At 41.8% G+C, this 17004-nt stretch overlaps 1 protein-coding gene across 2 annotated transcripts in view; it reads right to left on the bottom strand.

The window, feature by feature from the left end:
- Nucleotides 1-17004, bottom strand: part of cdh4 (cadherin 4, type 1, R-cadherin (retinal)) — a 574783-nt gene that overhangs the window by 82459 nt on the left and 475320 nt on the right. For both annotated transcript variants that reach the window (XM_060910366.1, XM_060910367.1), the window contains exon 6: nt 14705-14860. In XM_060910366.1, the coding sequence (XP_060766349.1) occupies nt 14705-14860 (156 nt within the window). The remainder of the gene's footprint in view (nt 1-14704; nt 14861-17004) is intronic.

The following is a 17004-nucleotide window of genomic DNA, read 5'->3' as shown; positions in this document are numbered from 1 at the left end:
TTTTAGATGTAACACAACATGCCACTGGGCCAAGCAATAGTGACACTCAACTGTATGTTTAAAAATAAGAATATTCATAATCTCACACAGTGAACAGGCATGACATGGCATCATGCAAACTTCATAACACAAAATCACACTGCGTCAAGCAACGGTGACATAAAAAACAACTTCACACAATGAACAGGTGCCATTTTGTTCACCACCAACAGTGACTTTAGTGGGTGCATTTGACTTTTTTCCGATTTAGCGATACTCATAACAAAAATGGCATGGCATCATGCAGTCTTCATAACACAAAATTACACTGCGTCAAGCAACAACACATAAAAGAGAACTTCACACAATGAACCAGTGCAGTTTTGTCAACCTACATGCAACGGTGGTACTACAGTAACATTTACAGATTAGTATAACAAATAGATTTATAGATAGAACTCCTTCTTACATTGGTGCCACCACAATTTCTACCACTTCATAACTTTTATCCCCCTTTCCTTCACAATCCACCTGGAATAACATCCATCTCTCTCCATCGCTTTCCTCTCTACTATTCCTTCCCCATACACTGATTTCCCATCTTACTTTCCAGAAAACTGCCAAAGACCAGACAAAACAAGGAATCAATGAATATCATCAGAGCAGACTTGACCTCATTCTTGGCATTACAGTAAGGCAGGCCTACTGGGTTTGAATTAAATGATAGCTAACGTTAAGCTAGCTGATACATCTAACATTGACTAGCCAGCTAACTGCACTAAGACTGCACCCTGAAACGACCCATATCCGATTTTTTTGCCCATATGCGACCTGTATCCGATTTGTTATTGACAATCTGAATGACACAGATCCGATTTTTTTCACATGCGACCCAGGCCGCTTGGATATGTGGTCCTAATTCCGATGCATATCCGTTATTTTCACATGCGACTGCAGTCTGACCGGACAGGTCGCATTCATGCGACCTACACGTCATCAACAAGAGACAAACATCACTATTCTGCGTTGGCTAATCCCGCCTCTTTGGTGGAAACTTGAAGAGTGCGCTTTTTTTTGTTTACGTATTACGTAGATGTGCTTATTACGTGTCAATTTGAGCATGCGGGACACTTTTGGGTCGTTTTCCGGTCATATTGGAGATCGCATACAAGTCTCATATACTTGGTAATGTGAAAGGCCTAACAAAAAAATCGGATTTCACAACAAATCGGATATGGGTCGTTTCAGGTTGCAGTCTGAACGTAGTGTTTCATTTCCATCGGGACAAAAACCCCTGTCCTGTGCGGAAATTCTCACTGACTTTCCGCTTCTTTGTAAAGAACAGGGTCTCTGCACATTTCTGACCAGCAAAAATAATACTTTTTAAGACCATTTTAAGACCACTGAGTATAAAAAATAAGACCACTACCGCGGAACAAATACGTACAGTAATCCAGTGGTCCCGAATTCTGTGTTGCATTGTCCCGAATGGAAGCAATAGTGTCCCCATTTTTTTCCTCTCTGAAATAACCAGTGGTTAATATTATCATATGAAGTTACTATTATATTTGTAACTATGCAATTTTGAACCCTTTATATCATTTTTACAATAAGTCACAAGACACAAGCGACACATGTCCTATACATCATCTACTTCAAAATTACAGTTATTGCATTTTCAATTTATTAAACTTTGGCGATCTCACTGTATGAATAGATACCCGTTTATTTAAAGGGGCCAACTAGCTCATTCAGAACATGTTTCAACTCCCTACATCTGCAGTACACTTTAGTTGAAAATAAGACCCCTTTTATGTTCATTTCATCTACTTATACCTTGAATATCTGTTGGCATTTATAAGGCCAACTTATAATTTTCACCATTTCCGTTATCCATTTTATGAACTTTCCGTTATCCATTTTATCCATTTTTTCCGTTATCCAGCCACATCATTCCTGTTGTATTTTATAACGTGTCTAACAGTGTTCATTAAGTTCATTCAGTTGCTAGCGTTGCCTGCAGACCAGGCGATGACACTTTGGATCCTGAAGGTCCCGGAGACGTTATGTCTGGGCTTTCAGTTTCTTCCCCGCGGTCGGGCCGCTTCAGCCACTTCAGCATTTTTGTTCTGGCAAGAGTCGGCGCAGCGTGTGCGGTAGCAATTCCATTCCGAGTCCATATAATGCGGACTCCGGCCGAAGATTCTAGAACAGAATGCGCTGCTCTGTAGCCTACGGATGCAGGTGCATCGAAAGTGTAGCTACTATGTATTTTTCGCTGTTAACGTTTTAAAATTAAAATTGACAAATTAGGTGAATGTCTACGCATGTGTTACGGCTTTGTAAATAATATTAATGTAGAACTTTTTTTCTAGATCTGTTTTTTTCCATTGTCCCGGGATTGTCCCAGATATGATAATTTTGTGTCCCGATGACATTTTTTATGGTCCCCGGGACGTCGGGACACCGTTAGTTTCGAGCGCTGCCGGAGACGCTAAAGCTGGCGTTGCACTTTTTGTGACCGTAGAGGCGAACATTGGCATGGGGACTGTTGTTGCCCGACTAGCAGCATAGCGCATATGCTTTTCCCCTTTCGAGTGAGCGTCAAGGGCTTTACAGCCCATTGTTGTTAACTTGATGTCTTTCCGACATACCTTACATCTCGCTTCATATTCTGAAGTTGCTGTTGTTAGCCAACTTTTGTATTTTGGCTCCTCAAGCCACTTGTTACTAAACTTACACTTCCCCATCTCCGCTCATGTTCAAGTTCAACCACTTCTTCCTCGTCTGCTCTACTCTCAATGGTTCTACTACATGGATAAAAGAACACACTGCCCCCTGTGGCGTGGTTCCTGCGCTATTAGAACTAGTGCTAGACACACAACGGCTCTTGTGCTACTTGTTCAGCATCTTGATAACAAACGACGCTGGTTGAATAAATAACGTTAGCGTGGAAAAAAAATCCAGACATGTTTTTTTTTTTCATTTACCGTAGGCTACCCGGATGAAATTTAATACCATAGCTCAAAAAATAGCGAAATATAATGCTTTTTAAGACCTTAAAAAACACATATTAAAAATAAGACTTTTTAAGACTTTTTAAGACTTTTTAAGGATCCGCGGAGACCCTGAAATGTCCTTATGTCCATTGTGTCTGGGGAGGAGCAAATACTGCAAACAATTCATCATCAACCAAGAATACCCCATTAGGGCTAAGCTTATTTCACTGTTTAGTTGAACATTAATTTAACATGGCTACACATGTGAAATTAACTATTAAATTAAAATGGCTACATGTTAAATTAACTAGGGCTAATTTTGAGGGCATATAACCAAAGAATAAGATTTAGCAAAAGCTAGACATTGTGAGGTGGCAATGGGGCTGATGTCACCTCCTCCACTTTCCAGCAGCTGCACCAACATTTCTGTGCTCGCGCTGAGATTCACTCGCGTGCGGCGAGTTGTTGTAGGGACCGCCCGGAAAACCCGGAGTGGATTTTCAGTGGTCTGTGTATTCTCTTATCAATCAAGTGGAATGGATTCTTTCACGAAGCAATAGAAACGGTGCTGGGTGAACGAATATTTTATGTTAAATGTGTGTGGGGGGTCCAAACGAAGAATTATGAAATGTGAGGGGGACACGTCCCCTTCACATTCAATGGTGGTGACGCCCATGCGTCACATGATTGATAGTTGTGTATTAAAGCTAGACTGCCTTTCGGATTTTTCAAGTGTAGGTCATAAAAAGAATTTTCCCCGACACCCAATTATTTTGGTTTAGTGGACAGAAAGCTACTGAATTCGAATCACAGACTTCCGGTTTTATTCGTTTTTTTTCCACTAAAAGAACAACTAATGAATTTTGAGCCACATGGCCCTAAATTCTCTGCTATTTTTTCCTGCTTCACCATGACCCAATTCAAGATACTACATCACGCATCACGTGGTGGGCTTTCCCCGTTCACGCAAGGCATTGTGGGATACAAATGTGAAACAGGAGAGAAAAATGGAGGATGTGAGCGTGCGAATGAAACGTGAAAGACCGACTACGGTAACGGAAAGAAAGCGAGAAGAAAAGACGTTATGTTATATACGAAGGAAAGGAAATGCAGGACCAAAGTAATAAATATCGGCGGTCAGCGAGCACCTCGGTGTGATCAGCTGTTCGTTTAGAGACAGAATGATGGAACTGTCAGCGCACGCTCAAAGATAAACCTGCACATGTGCGCGCACACACACGGACTTCCTCTGTCTGCTTGACTGCACGAAGCGAGCGATTTCATGCATATTATTTGCTCAGGAATCCCCTCAAACTAAATAACTTCCCAGCCACAGAATGGCCTGATATTTTGTGAGATATTACAGTTATTTCTGTATCAGGCCATTCTGTGGCTGGGAAGTTATTTAGTTTGAGGGGATTCCTGAGCAAATAATACGCATGAAATGACATGCATCACAATGACCAAATTTCAGAGGGAACTAAATTTCACCGATTTTATGAAATTGAAAGGCCGTCTACTTTTAATGAGCTCATTCAAACATCATATTGCTTATTCACAGGGATTTAAGATCCAAAACTAATAATAAACACAGCCAAACTATTTTACTGTATCGAGGACCTTAGGGCGTATTCACACCTACGTTGTTTGGTCCGGACCAAACGACCCAAATTTCCCTTGGTCTGGACCTTTTGGGTTGGTCTGAATACAAACCACTGAACTCCGGTCCGGACCAAACAAGCGGACCGAGCTGCAAGGTCGGACTCGGTCCGGACCAAAGGAACCCTGGTGTGGATCTTTTGGAGGTGTGAAAGCAGACCGGACCTAATCTGACAGTTTTGCTTTTTTGTACCTCGGGAGCTTCCGTCGTTTGTCGAGCATTATGGGAAACAGAGTCTTGACACTCCACCGCAAAGTGCAAACACTGTTTCGGTTGTCAAGGGTCGTTCAGTCACCAGTGGTAGGTGAGTACAAAAAATGAGTAGGGGGCAAACGTGGGCCGAGGAAGAAACGCGCACCCTTGTGGATATATGGGCAGATGTCCACATATCTGAGCTTTTGGAGAGAACACACAAAAATGCCGACGTGTTTGCTGTATTCAGTGAGAAAATGAAGGAGAAGGGGTTCACGCGCTCCCCAGAACAATGTCGGCTAAAAGTGAAGAAACTCCGTCAGACCTACATTAAAACCAGGGACATTCTTTCAAAAAGTGGCGGTACTAGCGACGCAAAAAAGAAATTAATCTATTGCGTGAAGAGCCAGAACTGTCACAACATGATGTGCGCTCATCAGCGCTATCCTCCGTAGCCGCCTTGCCCTTTGTCGTCGTTGATAAATTACTTGTACAACAGCATAGTAATCGCACAATTGTGAAAACAGTAAAAACTGGAAAAAGCATATAGCTTTGATGACATTAAAAAGAATAACAGCACGGAAAGCCTCCATGACTACTTTTGAACTTGACGCTTTGTGCGCGTGTCGTCTCTGACCAATAGCTGAACGACCTCAGGGCGCGTGGCTTTGTTGACAGATTTTGGTCCACTTACTAAAAATGTACAGTGTGAAAGCAAACCACACCAAAATGAAAAAAAAAAAAAATTTGGTTCGGACCAAAGCAAGTGAACTATCGAACTATCCTGGTCTGAATACACCCTTAGTCTGCTCCCGGACTTCAATCAAATTCAGTCTCTCTTCATAAGTTTAAACGTCAGATGATTTTTCTAAGCGGGCTGCCGTTTTGGCACAAAAAAGGCAGGAAAAATGAAGAGTGAAGAACGAAGAGTGCACTGACCAATAAACCACATTTTGAGATGTACAAAAATCTGTTTGCTCCGAGTGAAGCTGCGCATCTGGGCCAAACTGAAAATGACGTGTTAAAAGCTGGTTATCCAATAAGCAATAAACAGGGATCCCAGCAGTAATTGAAAAAAATAGAGGAATGTAAGAAACTATCAGCAGGGGTCAAGGGGGCTGCCTGAAGCTGTTGAGATTTTAACATTTAAAGATGCTATAGAACACATGTTTTACATAGATTTAACATAGAAAAGCAACAGAATTTAACCATAATGTCTATCTATTTGATGCCATATTTTGTAATCAATGACATAAGTGGCAAAAAAAAATTATAAAAAATTAGACGAAAATGTAGCTTTGAAGAATACACATGCCTAAATATTCCACTGATTTTGTTATAATATAACAATAGTATCCATAGTTCATCTCATTTGTTTATTTTTTTTGTTTCAAGTTAATGTCAAAACTAGTCTAATATAAGCCACATTCATTTTTCAAAAATCATGAATATGAGCAGAAATCAATGATTCAGTAATATTAGATATATACATACAGTATGTACAGCAAATACTGGAGATATTTGATTTAAACCTTTCTCTTTTTGAAAGGTTTCACTGCAAAGGAATTTAATGCTCTTTTCTGGGGTGCATTCTGTCTTTCCTCCAGTTTTCTCTGCTTTTGTTTCTCTGATCTTTCCTTCTGCTTTTCTGATGTTCCTGCAGTGCTCTGAATTAAGTTCAACACATTAGAATTAAATTAAGTTCAACGCATTAGAAACAAAAGCACAAACGGAGTTAAAACATGTTTTCTAGCAAATGGACGCAGCCATATTGTTTTCTCGTTCTATCGCGTACAGTCTCGTGGTCGGTGTTGCCAGATACTCCTGATGTTTTCCAGCCCAAAATGTTCAAAACCCGCCAAAATGCACTTGAAACCCCCCAACTGGGCAGGGAACCGCCCAATCTGACAACACTGCTCGCGGTATTTACATCAATTTAACTTCCGAGTGTTCCTGAATGTCAACGAGAACAAACGAAGCCGACGAAAACATCACTAAACAAGCAAACCAAATCAGAACGTATTCTGCTGGTCATTTTACTTAAACATATTTTTAATGGATATTCAAGAGATTTAAAAAAAAAAAAAAACTTTTGCTAGAAAATAGCGGAATTCCGCTAAATAGTGGACGTCTGGGATCCCTGAATAAAACAGCCTCAATGAGGCTGTAGCTCATACCGGCCGAGACGCCCATAAAATCGTAAATGAGAAGGTGGTGCCACCATCTTGACAACTTTTACGCACACCCACCTGGGGAACATGGTATGCGAGTTTGATCGAAATCAGATCAATCCTGTAGGAGTAGCAGCGATTTTTGTAAATTGCAGACAGACGACGATGATGAACAGACAATGCGTGATCGCAGAAGCTCACCCGGCCTGGCCTGTGGCCAGATGAGCATCTCATAAAAACACCGAGTACACAAACACCTGTATCGGTGTTTTAATGGGTGTCTATTAGCCGTGTCGGGGGCATCAAAGGAGATTTTCCCCCCATTCACTGCACTGTTCACCAAAAAACAGTTTGCCTTTAAAGGGGAACTGAAGGCAAAATTTATCATCATCAAAATTCTATTTATCTCATTTTATAAAATATTGGAATGCATTTCTGATCGCTATTTTGTCGCTGCTATAGCAAGTTATGAGTGTTTGAAATATGCTCTGTAATATATCAGTCCGTATGTCAAAGCAATGGCCGTAAACGAGATTCACTGAGACCTGTGCGAGACATCGTAGGACGGAAGTAAACCATACAGTGGAAATCAAACTGATCAACATCTGCCAACGCTGTCAAAAGACGCGCACGCCCTCTTTCGAACGCTGACGTAATCAAGCCGGAAGTTTTCCCTGTGTCCGAAATCGCTCCCTACTCACTATATAGTGTGGACGCCATTTTATAGCGCTGCCCGAAACCTTAGTGAGGATTAGGTGGGAAATGCGCTCAGTATAATATGTATTTATCACAAAAATATTATACATGCATGTATTTATTATTTTGAAAACCCACCAGCCGCCTGATCCGGCACGTTTTAATTGTGCGACAGTAATGACGTAAATACCAGCGTGACGGACTCGTCCTTATCCTGTCGTCTTTCCAGCTCTTCTCTACTCCACGTTGGTTCGAAGTCGTATAGAATAATCTCCATGTCACGTATGCGAGGGAGGCGGATGTATGTGCAGAAGTATACAGTTTAATAAAGTGCAGAATATATACACAGTGAGACGATATACTGTATACACAGGCAAATAATCCAAAACGGCAGGCTAGATCAAAAACGAGAATACGGGCAAAAGGGTCGATCGAGGCGCAAACAGCACATCAAAGGATAAGGAACCAGCAAAAGGATCGTGAAACAGGAAATCAAGGCAACGGGTAGAAAGGCTCGGTAATGCGTACATGTGTATCGTAATACTTCGCGAAGCAAATGCATCAGCACAGTCCTTAAATAAGTAAACACATAGTTCCTTAATTGAGCTCAGCTGGGACTTGTTCATGGCACGTGCAGCCCGAGACGCACCTTCAGGTGCACGCACCACAGCGCGCAGGACTGACATTCCATCACTGATGAAGCTGGCAAATCTCAAAATTAATCTAAATCGGAATGATATGGCGATCTGGCCGCTGTTTTTTCAAAATGGCGGCGCCGACACTTGACGTTTGAAGTCTCGCACAAGTCTCGTGAAGATCGCGCGGATAAGCGACGCCTGATGTGGAACAAACGAACTACATTTAGCACGGCTAAAAACTGAAAAGGCCGGTAAGTGTAATATAATATGCCAATACGAGTCACGATATAAGGTTAATAAAACCGAGAACGTAATTGAATAACGCGTTAATTAAGAAATAAAGCAAGTTTAAACATGACTTCAGGTCCCCTTTAATGACTGAACAGCAAGATCAAAAGTTGATCATTTGATTTTCTGAATGACACCAAGGCTCATGAATAATATCGACACTTTGGTAAACATTTCATTGGTGCACTTTAATTAAATGTTCGGGGAAGCTGCAGACTTGAAGGTCTGATTAGTCTTCACTTATGGATTTCTTTTGGAGTTAAGATTAAATGTACATTTGCAATTCAAATAAATAAGCGATTTAAAGCTGGCGTCATAACCTGTATATAAATTTGCAGTAAATTGATTGGATGATCTGAAGCCGATCACTCACAGTTCATAAGGTGTATCACGTTATACAGAAACTCGTAGGATACAAATATTTTTCTGAACTAACCGGATTCATGAAAACAACATGTCCTGTTTAAATGCTCCTGTGAACAACTGATGAATAAATTAATTCGTATGAATTCGCTTGCTAAATGAAGCCCACTGTGTGTGTTTCGACAGACAGGGTAACCGAGAACTCATTCTCAGCTTGATTTGTGTCAGTACAAGAGACACACACAGGCATGTGAAGGGCAGGTCACACCGTTACACGCTTTCCTAGCTGAATCAGAACAGACTGACACCCATAATCATTACCCCCGACAAGTCAACAAGAGCCATCTCTCACCCCCTCTTTCTCTCTCTCACTTATCATCACCTGCACGCTGCCACTAAACCTCATATAAGTGACTAACTGCATAAAAAGTTGCTTTCCAGAACAATTTTCAGCTGCTTTTCCTCATCATCACGCCATGATTTTAAAAGGACAGCACAAATCTAAACAGAAACGTTCCAAACTAAGAGCTGCCACACTAAGAAATGTGTTCCTTTTTTGTCTTTTCTACACTCAATTCCTTTTATTAAGGCAATTTTGCTTCACAAGCAACAAAACAGCTTTGTCTTTTGTTGGAATGAAGCGCTGTCAAGTCGAAGGAATATGCAGAGCAGCTGCTGAAAGTGATGGATCGCTGTTTAGACTCAAGAGATTACAGATGACAGGCGAGATGGAACAGTCTGGGTCTGAGTAAAAGGAATAGCTCCACACCAGAAGGGGGCAGTAGTCTGTGTTTATAATAATATAGAGCCACGATTCCTTTTTATAATACATCTCTAACACAATAAAATTCCATGATGAGTATATTTAAATAATACTGGCTGGCTTTTTTTCGTGGTATATCAGATATATTCCATTCAGCTAGCATCCAATCCAATCCAATCCAATTTTATTTATAAAGCACAGTTTAAATAAACACAAAGGTTTCCAAAGTGCTGTACAATAAATAAACACAATAAAACTATACAATAAAATAACACCATAGAACATAAAAATAAAAATAAATAATTAAATAGGCTGTCCACTCCAAATAAAATATCTGCGTACATAAAATCAACAACCTACACGGTGTTAAAAGCCAAAGAAAAGAGGTGCGTTTTAAGAAGAGTTTTAAAATGAGACAGTGAGGAGGCCTGTCTAATGTGCAGCGGCAATGCATTCCATAATTTTGGAGCTGCAACCGAAAAAGCCCGGTCCCCTCCGAGCTTCAGCCTAGTCTTGGGAACTCTCAGGAGCAGCTGATCAGCTGACCTGAGAGCTCGGCTGGGTGTATTGAGGTATTTCACCCACGTGACCAAGTCACGTGACGCAGCCATTTTGGACGGCACGCTTAAGTCCTTCAGTGCAAGGCGGTATGGGATGGTGGAGACCTTTGCACATTTTAACAAGAAAGTAAGCTGTGATTCGTGTTAAATTGGATCTGTCTTTTATCATAAATACTGTACCCAGCCTTGGTATGGAGCCCTGTTTATTTATTTCTGTGTCCCGTTTCTTTCTAGCCTCTGTTATTGCGTTTTATGTCTGATGTCTGCTACATGCAACCCTAGACAAATTAACACTGCCTTGTTTCACTGCTCAGATGGGTTAACAAACACTGACCCATTTACTTTTTGCTATATATTTTATCAAAATTGGGTTAACTGGGGGCGTCGTGGCTCAGGTGGATAAGGCGCCATACCATAAATCCGGGGACCCGGGTTCGATTCCGACCCGAGGTCATTTCCCGATCCCTCCCCGTCTCTCTCTCCCACTCATTTCCTGTCTCTACACTGTCCTATCCAATAAAGGTGAAAAAAGTCCAAAAAATATCTTTTAAAAAAAAAAAATTGGGTTAACTGATAAACTAACCTGAAATGAAATGATCACTGCAAAGTCTGCAGTACTCTGTTGGCTCCCAATCCTGTCTCTTCACAGCTGCAATCCATTTGGCCCTCTTGTCTGGGTCAGTAGGAAATCGGTAGTGATGTGTCGGTCGCGAACGATCCGGTTCAAAGAGCCGGCTCTTTGAAGTGAACGACGGGAGCCGGCTCTTCGGTGGGAGCCGAGTTGGGGAGCCGAATTAGTTTTTTGTCCTTAGGTGCCTCAGAGAGAGAGAGACTTTCACAAAAAAAAGTTGCTGTCCGATTGCGTCTTTGTGTTGTCTATTACCATTCAAAGGAAAAAAAGTAGCATGGTGTACGCCTACTTTTTTTGGTTGGGGGGGTTGATGTCATTCACAGCTGCGAAAATTGGTGTAATGCTTAAAGCTGTGGAGCGCAGGGGAGAGGAGTCTGTGAGGCACCTGAGGAGGGGAAAATCAGCTGTGTATTTTATATTGGTAATATAACACAGTTTTGCATTATGTTTGTGAGAAAATAATTTATTAATTGGTAAGTTTTATTTCTATAGCTAGAACATTGTTACACTGCTATACTTTACAAAGCTTTACAATGGCTACAAAAACTAAAAAATAAAATGGAAAACATCCTATTGATAAAATATAAATAATAATGTAATTAATTAACTAGTTAATTGCAGCAATTAAATCAAAAATAAAATCTCAGGAGCCGTTTGGGAGCCGAAAGAGCCGGCTCCTTATAGTAAGAAGAGCTAAAAGAGCCGGCTCCCGAAAAACAGCTGAAATTCCCATCACTAGAAACCGGTAAAAGGAGCGTCCTGCACGCTGTCCCTGTCTGTTGTGGCAGCCCACAGCACAACAAGCAAACACCATGGTTATTTATAGAGTGCTTACTGACAAATTAATCTATTCTAGGTGTCTGTAACACGTTTTTTTTCAAGCTGGTTCTCCCTCTCTGTCTGCAGCGTTAGTATGTAGCTTGACGTTCAAAATGGCGGACACCGGGGCGTCACGTGACCCTGTGACGTCAGGTGAAATACCTCAATAGGGGTATAGCAGCTCAGAGAGGTATGATGGAGCAAGACCATTTAAAGATTTTAAAATGAATTCTAAAACGGATGGGTAGCCAGTGGAGCAAAGCTAAAATCGGTAAAATGTGCTCAAATTTCCTTGTGCCAGTTAAAAGACGTGCGGCTGCATTTTGTACTAGTTGTACTAGCATGATACTGAACGAGTCAAAGACGAGTAGCTGAATGGAATATATCTGATATACCATGAAAAAAGCCAGCCAATATTATTTTTATTATTATACATACAAACACTCTTTTCCAGTTTTTCAATGTCCATTGGTATGTTTTTCTCTTGTAAACAGAGGGGAACGTCAGGTCAGGGCCTTCTAGACCTTCAGAGAAGGCCCAAACAGATCAGCATTTCAAATGTTATCTTTCATTTCTTTCGTTCTTTAATTGCTTTCATTCTTTTATAATTTCATTATAATTATTCTCTTCTAATTTGGCCTCCTTTTCTATCAAATTTGCTTCAGAAATGAAAGGGTTACTGTCCTGAAAACATTAAAATCGAGTTATCCAGTGAGATTGTTTGGTTTGTTGTCTCTTGGCTGGGAAGAGTTTAGAGCTGCTCACTCATTGATTAGGACTTCATTGCCGGGACAGAAGGCCATGGCAGTATATGTTGATGTAGGAAGTGACAGATGAATTAACCAATCAGATTTTGACTTATAATGGGAGGGACCAAACATTTATCGCCCTCTGCCTTCTCAAAGGCCAACGTGAGCTTAAACGTGAGTCGGCTCCGTCAGCTCAACAGTGAAGTCACCTTCCAGCCGGTGTAGCGTTCATCAGTAGTGTTAGCAAATGCTAATAAAGCGGTCAAGCCAGTGCTATCTATCGAGAGCAAGTCGCACAGGCTAACGACCGAGAAACTAAGACTTCTGTCTCCAGACTCTTCTTTCTCACTGCACGCTCACTACAGCATTTTTTCACTCAGACTTCAGTATTCGTTTCCTTTTGTAATTTACTGAGTTACTTTTAAAATCGACAGCTACACACAACGGAGCGACCTGGCAGCCTGCTGCTAATCCCTTACAAAATCCTTTTCCCTGTTGCTTTTTTGGTGTGTCTGGCTAAGTTTTGTCTGAAGTCCCAGCTCTAATACTAACAGATTGCCACTGTACCTAAATGTACCTCATCTGTGAACAAATAAGGTCAGAGGACAAGCAAGATAGCAGCGGAATACGTCTGAATTATGTGAGCAAGTAATAAGGACACACTCACAGAATGTACTACAGCTACGGTTAGGTAGTGGTCCTTAAATGTCTTTCATACATACTGATAATTCGAATGCAGCCAAAGTATTGGCAAGTTTAGATCTGTGTTACATCCGCCTACCGCGAAGTCACATGCGTTCCCGCCATTTTACTTTATTGCACCCTCTGCTGTCTAAACACTGCAACTGCCATAAGGGAAGACTAAGAGATTACACACCCTGATAATAATCGCAGTTCATTTTTTATTTCATTGATTCGAATAATCAGAAATTTGTATCGCGATTTATCATCGCACGATATATTGTTACATGCCTACAAATGAGTGAAGGAGGAAAAATGAGATATTTCTGATATCACTGTTTGTGTGTGGTATTTTAGAGCGTTTGATTAGCTCACTGAGGTTTTTCTTCTGTTACACTAACTTGACTGGGTGAACAGCTAATCAGCTGAACACACAAAAAAAACGAATGACCGAGTGTGATAACTTTGAAAAGAGAAATGAGGACAGAAAGAAATGGGGAAGATGTAGCAAAGAATATGCACTATCAAATGTGCAGATGGAAATCTTGGAAACTACATCACAAGTATTTTTCTTTTTTTTTTAATATTTGTACTTTCTGGTTGCAAGAAGCAGCATTAACTAATTAGTATGCATAAATCCTGGTAGGTACCGGTATCTTCAGAGAATGTGTGTTACATATACAGAATAAGGCAGGAGCTGTGTCTACAGGGGTGTTCACACGGCACATATTTGCATCGATGCTGCACCGATGTATTTTGTTGCGATATATCTTACACCGGTGTAAATTTTGTGGAGCGCTCACACATCACAAACCTGCTTACTAGAGAGAAGCGTGTTAGCACCGGTGCAGCCCCACTTGCGTTCACACGGCAGTTTTTGAGACCGTGCTATACGATAGTAATAATGCGGAAATGAAATATGCGCATGCGTGAAAATGTACTTCCTTTTCCCGGTTGTCATGGCATCACCAAGCGCCGGGAAAACAACGTGGATGAAGACACCAGTGTTCCCAGATACTGCTGACGGTTTCCAGCCCAAAATATGTTCAAATCCGCCAAAATGCACTTAAAACCGCCCAATCTGGCAACACTGGAAGACACGCAGTTCTGTTGTTGTTGATATTCGCCATTTTGGAAGCGCAAAATACCAGGATGCAAATTATGCAATGCCCGTATGTAATCAACTCTCCTCATGCGTAGCGAGTCTACCCCTGTAGCGTTCAGACGGCCCATTTTATATCGGTGCTGCCCCGCAAACTAGCATTTACTCCGGAGTAAATTTCTTAAACCGCCTCCCAAGCAGGGTTAGATTTGCACCGGTTTAAGCAGCTTTCAGGGGCGACACCGGTATAACTTTGTACCGTGTGAACGCTCTACCGGGGCAGCCCCGGTGCTACACCGGAGTAAAAGTTGCTGTGTGAACACCCCTTATATATGTGTGTGTGTACACATTTGGGTTACATAAAAGTAGTAAGAAAGTGGATAGATGCATCATATGATATGATGACAACTTACATGGTAGGAGGCTCGGTCCTCTCTGTCCAGCGGCTTGGTGACGGACATTTTCCCAGTGATGGGGTCAATGATGTAGACATCACTGGGTGGCTGATCAGCGCCAGCTCCCGTTATGCTGTACCGGATTTCAATCTCTTTATCCTGGTCCGATCGGATCTGCCAAGAACAGCACAAATTATTGATATAGCACTTTTCACAGACAAAAGTCACAAACTGCTTTACCAAAGCAAATAAAATAGAAATAACACAACCAGACTCACAGTAAAATTAATAAAACACATACAACAGCAAGTGCATAAGGAACAATAAGAGATCAACCAGGCATTTACCCAAATGCCTGTTTAAACAAGTGAGTCTTCAACTGCCTTTTAAAGGAGAATTGAAGGCAAATTTTTTTAATCAAAATTCTATTTCTCATTTTATTAAATATAGGACTGGATTTTTGATCGCTATTTTGTTGCTGCTATAGCAAGTTATGAGTGTTTGAAATATGCTCTGTAATATCTCAGTCCGTATGCCAAAGGAATGGCCGTAAATGAGATTCGCTGAGACCTGTGCGAGACATCGTAGGACGGAAGTGAAACATACAGCGGAAATCAAACTGACCGACATCTGCCAACGTTGTCAAAAGACGCGCGCGCCCTCTTTCGAATGCTGACATTTTGTTTGTTTTGATAGCGATCAGGAAAGTTTGGAAAAAGTAGGCAGTAACCGTCATTTAAACTCATTTTTGTGCAATATTTCGTTTGGAAAACAGTTTTCAAAATGCCGGTGCTGACACTTGACGTTTCTAAGGGCCTCTGCATGCTCTTGCGACAAGGCTTTCACAGATAGCTTTTCGCAGACAGTTGTAATTTATCGTTGAGCGGGGAGTAATAGGCGTGCGCGATGTTATTCACCGCCACAACGCAAGGGGGCGCGAAGTCGCGAAATCACTAGGAGTAGTTGGTGGGTGTGGTTAGTGGAGTGTTTATCCTCCGGTTACTTATAATGACTAGAACTGGAGTCGTATAGATGTACGTACTTCCTCACTTCCTCGATCAACCGCTCTTCGTGCTGCTCCATCTTCGCTCGTGTTTTTAAAAATGGCGGTTGTGAAAACAAACCAAACCGGGAAAGTAGGGAAGCGGAAGTGCATGTACAGCGGATGTAGAGTGGACCAATCAGAGCCCTCTTGTCTGCGACGCTGTCTGCGAGGCTTCTGCGGTGGTCACAATTTTTGGGAGGTGCGCGCAGAGCGTCTGCGAAGGTGGGGGGGGCTACGCAGACGCTATCTGCGACGCCGTCTGCGAGGACTGGGTTGTCAGCATAAATTGGCCTTAAGTCTCGCACAAGTCTCGTGAAGATCGCGCGGATAAGCGACGCCTGCCGTGGACCAAACGAACTACATTCAACACGGCTAAAAAACGAACAGGCCGATAAGTATAATATTTAACTGCAATTACTTGCCAATACGAGTCGCGATATAAAGTTACTAAAACCGAAAACGTAATTGAATAACACGTTAATTAAGAAATAAAGCAAGTTTAAAAATGACTTCAGTTCCCGTTTAAAACGGTTCAGAGAGTCAGCGAACCTGAGATGGGTGGGCAGGGCATTCCACAATTTGGGGACGACAACCTCAAAAGCTCAGCCACCACAGCTCTTTACATGAGTGCGTGGAACTGACGAAAGGTTCTGGTTGCTAGATCTAAGGAAGCGTGCAGGTGTATGGAAATGAATCAAGTCTGCCAAATAAGCAGGGGCTTGGCCATAAAGTGCCCTGTATATAATAGTCAGGATCTTAAACTGTATCCTGTAGTAAACGGGGAGCCAGTGAAGGGAGCTGAGCAGAGGGGTGATGTGACGGTGTCTGCTAGATCTTGTAGGTAACCTAGCAGCAGCAGCATTCTGAATTGACTGTAAACGCAATAGGACAGATTTATTAAGAGAGGAAAAAGAAGTGCATGACATAATCAATGCGCGAAGAGATAAAAGCATGTACCAGCATGTCCAGTTCTGAATATGATACCATCGATCTAAGTTTATTAATATTACGCAGATGAAAATCTCATCTCATTATCTCTTGCCGCTTTATTCTTCTACAGGGTCGCAGGCAAGCTGGAGCCTATCCCAGCTGACTACGGGCGAAAGGCGGGGTACACCCTGGACAAGTCGCCAGGTCATCACAGGGCTGACACATAGACACAGACAACCATTCACACTCACATTCACACCTACGGTCAATTTAGAGTCACCAGTTAACCTAACCTGCATGTCTTTGGACTGTGGGGGAAACCGGAGCACCCGGAGGAAACCCA

The sequence above is a fragment of the Neoarius graeffei genome, chromosome 26 (assembly GCF_027579695.1).
Source record: "Neoarius graeffei isolate fNeoGra1 chromosome 26, fNeoGra1.pri, whole genome shotgun sequence".
Lineage (NCBI taxonomy): Eukaryota > Metazoa > Chordata > Actinopteri > Siluriformes > Ariidae > Neoarius > Neoarius graeffei.
Note: the sequence above shows the minus strand (reverse complement) of the source record. Positions and strands in the feature narration are given on the sequence as shown.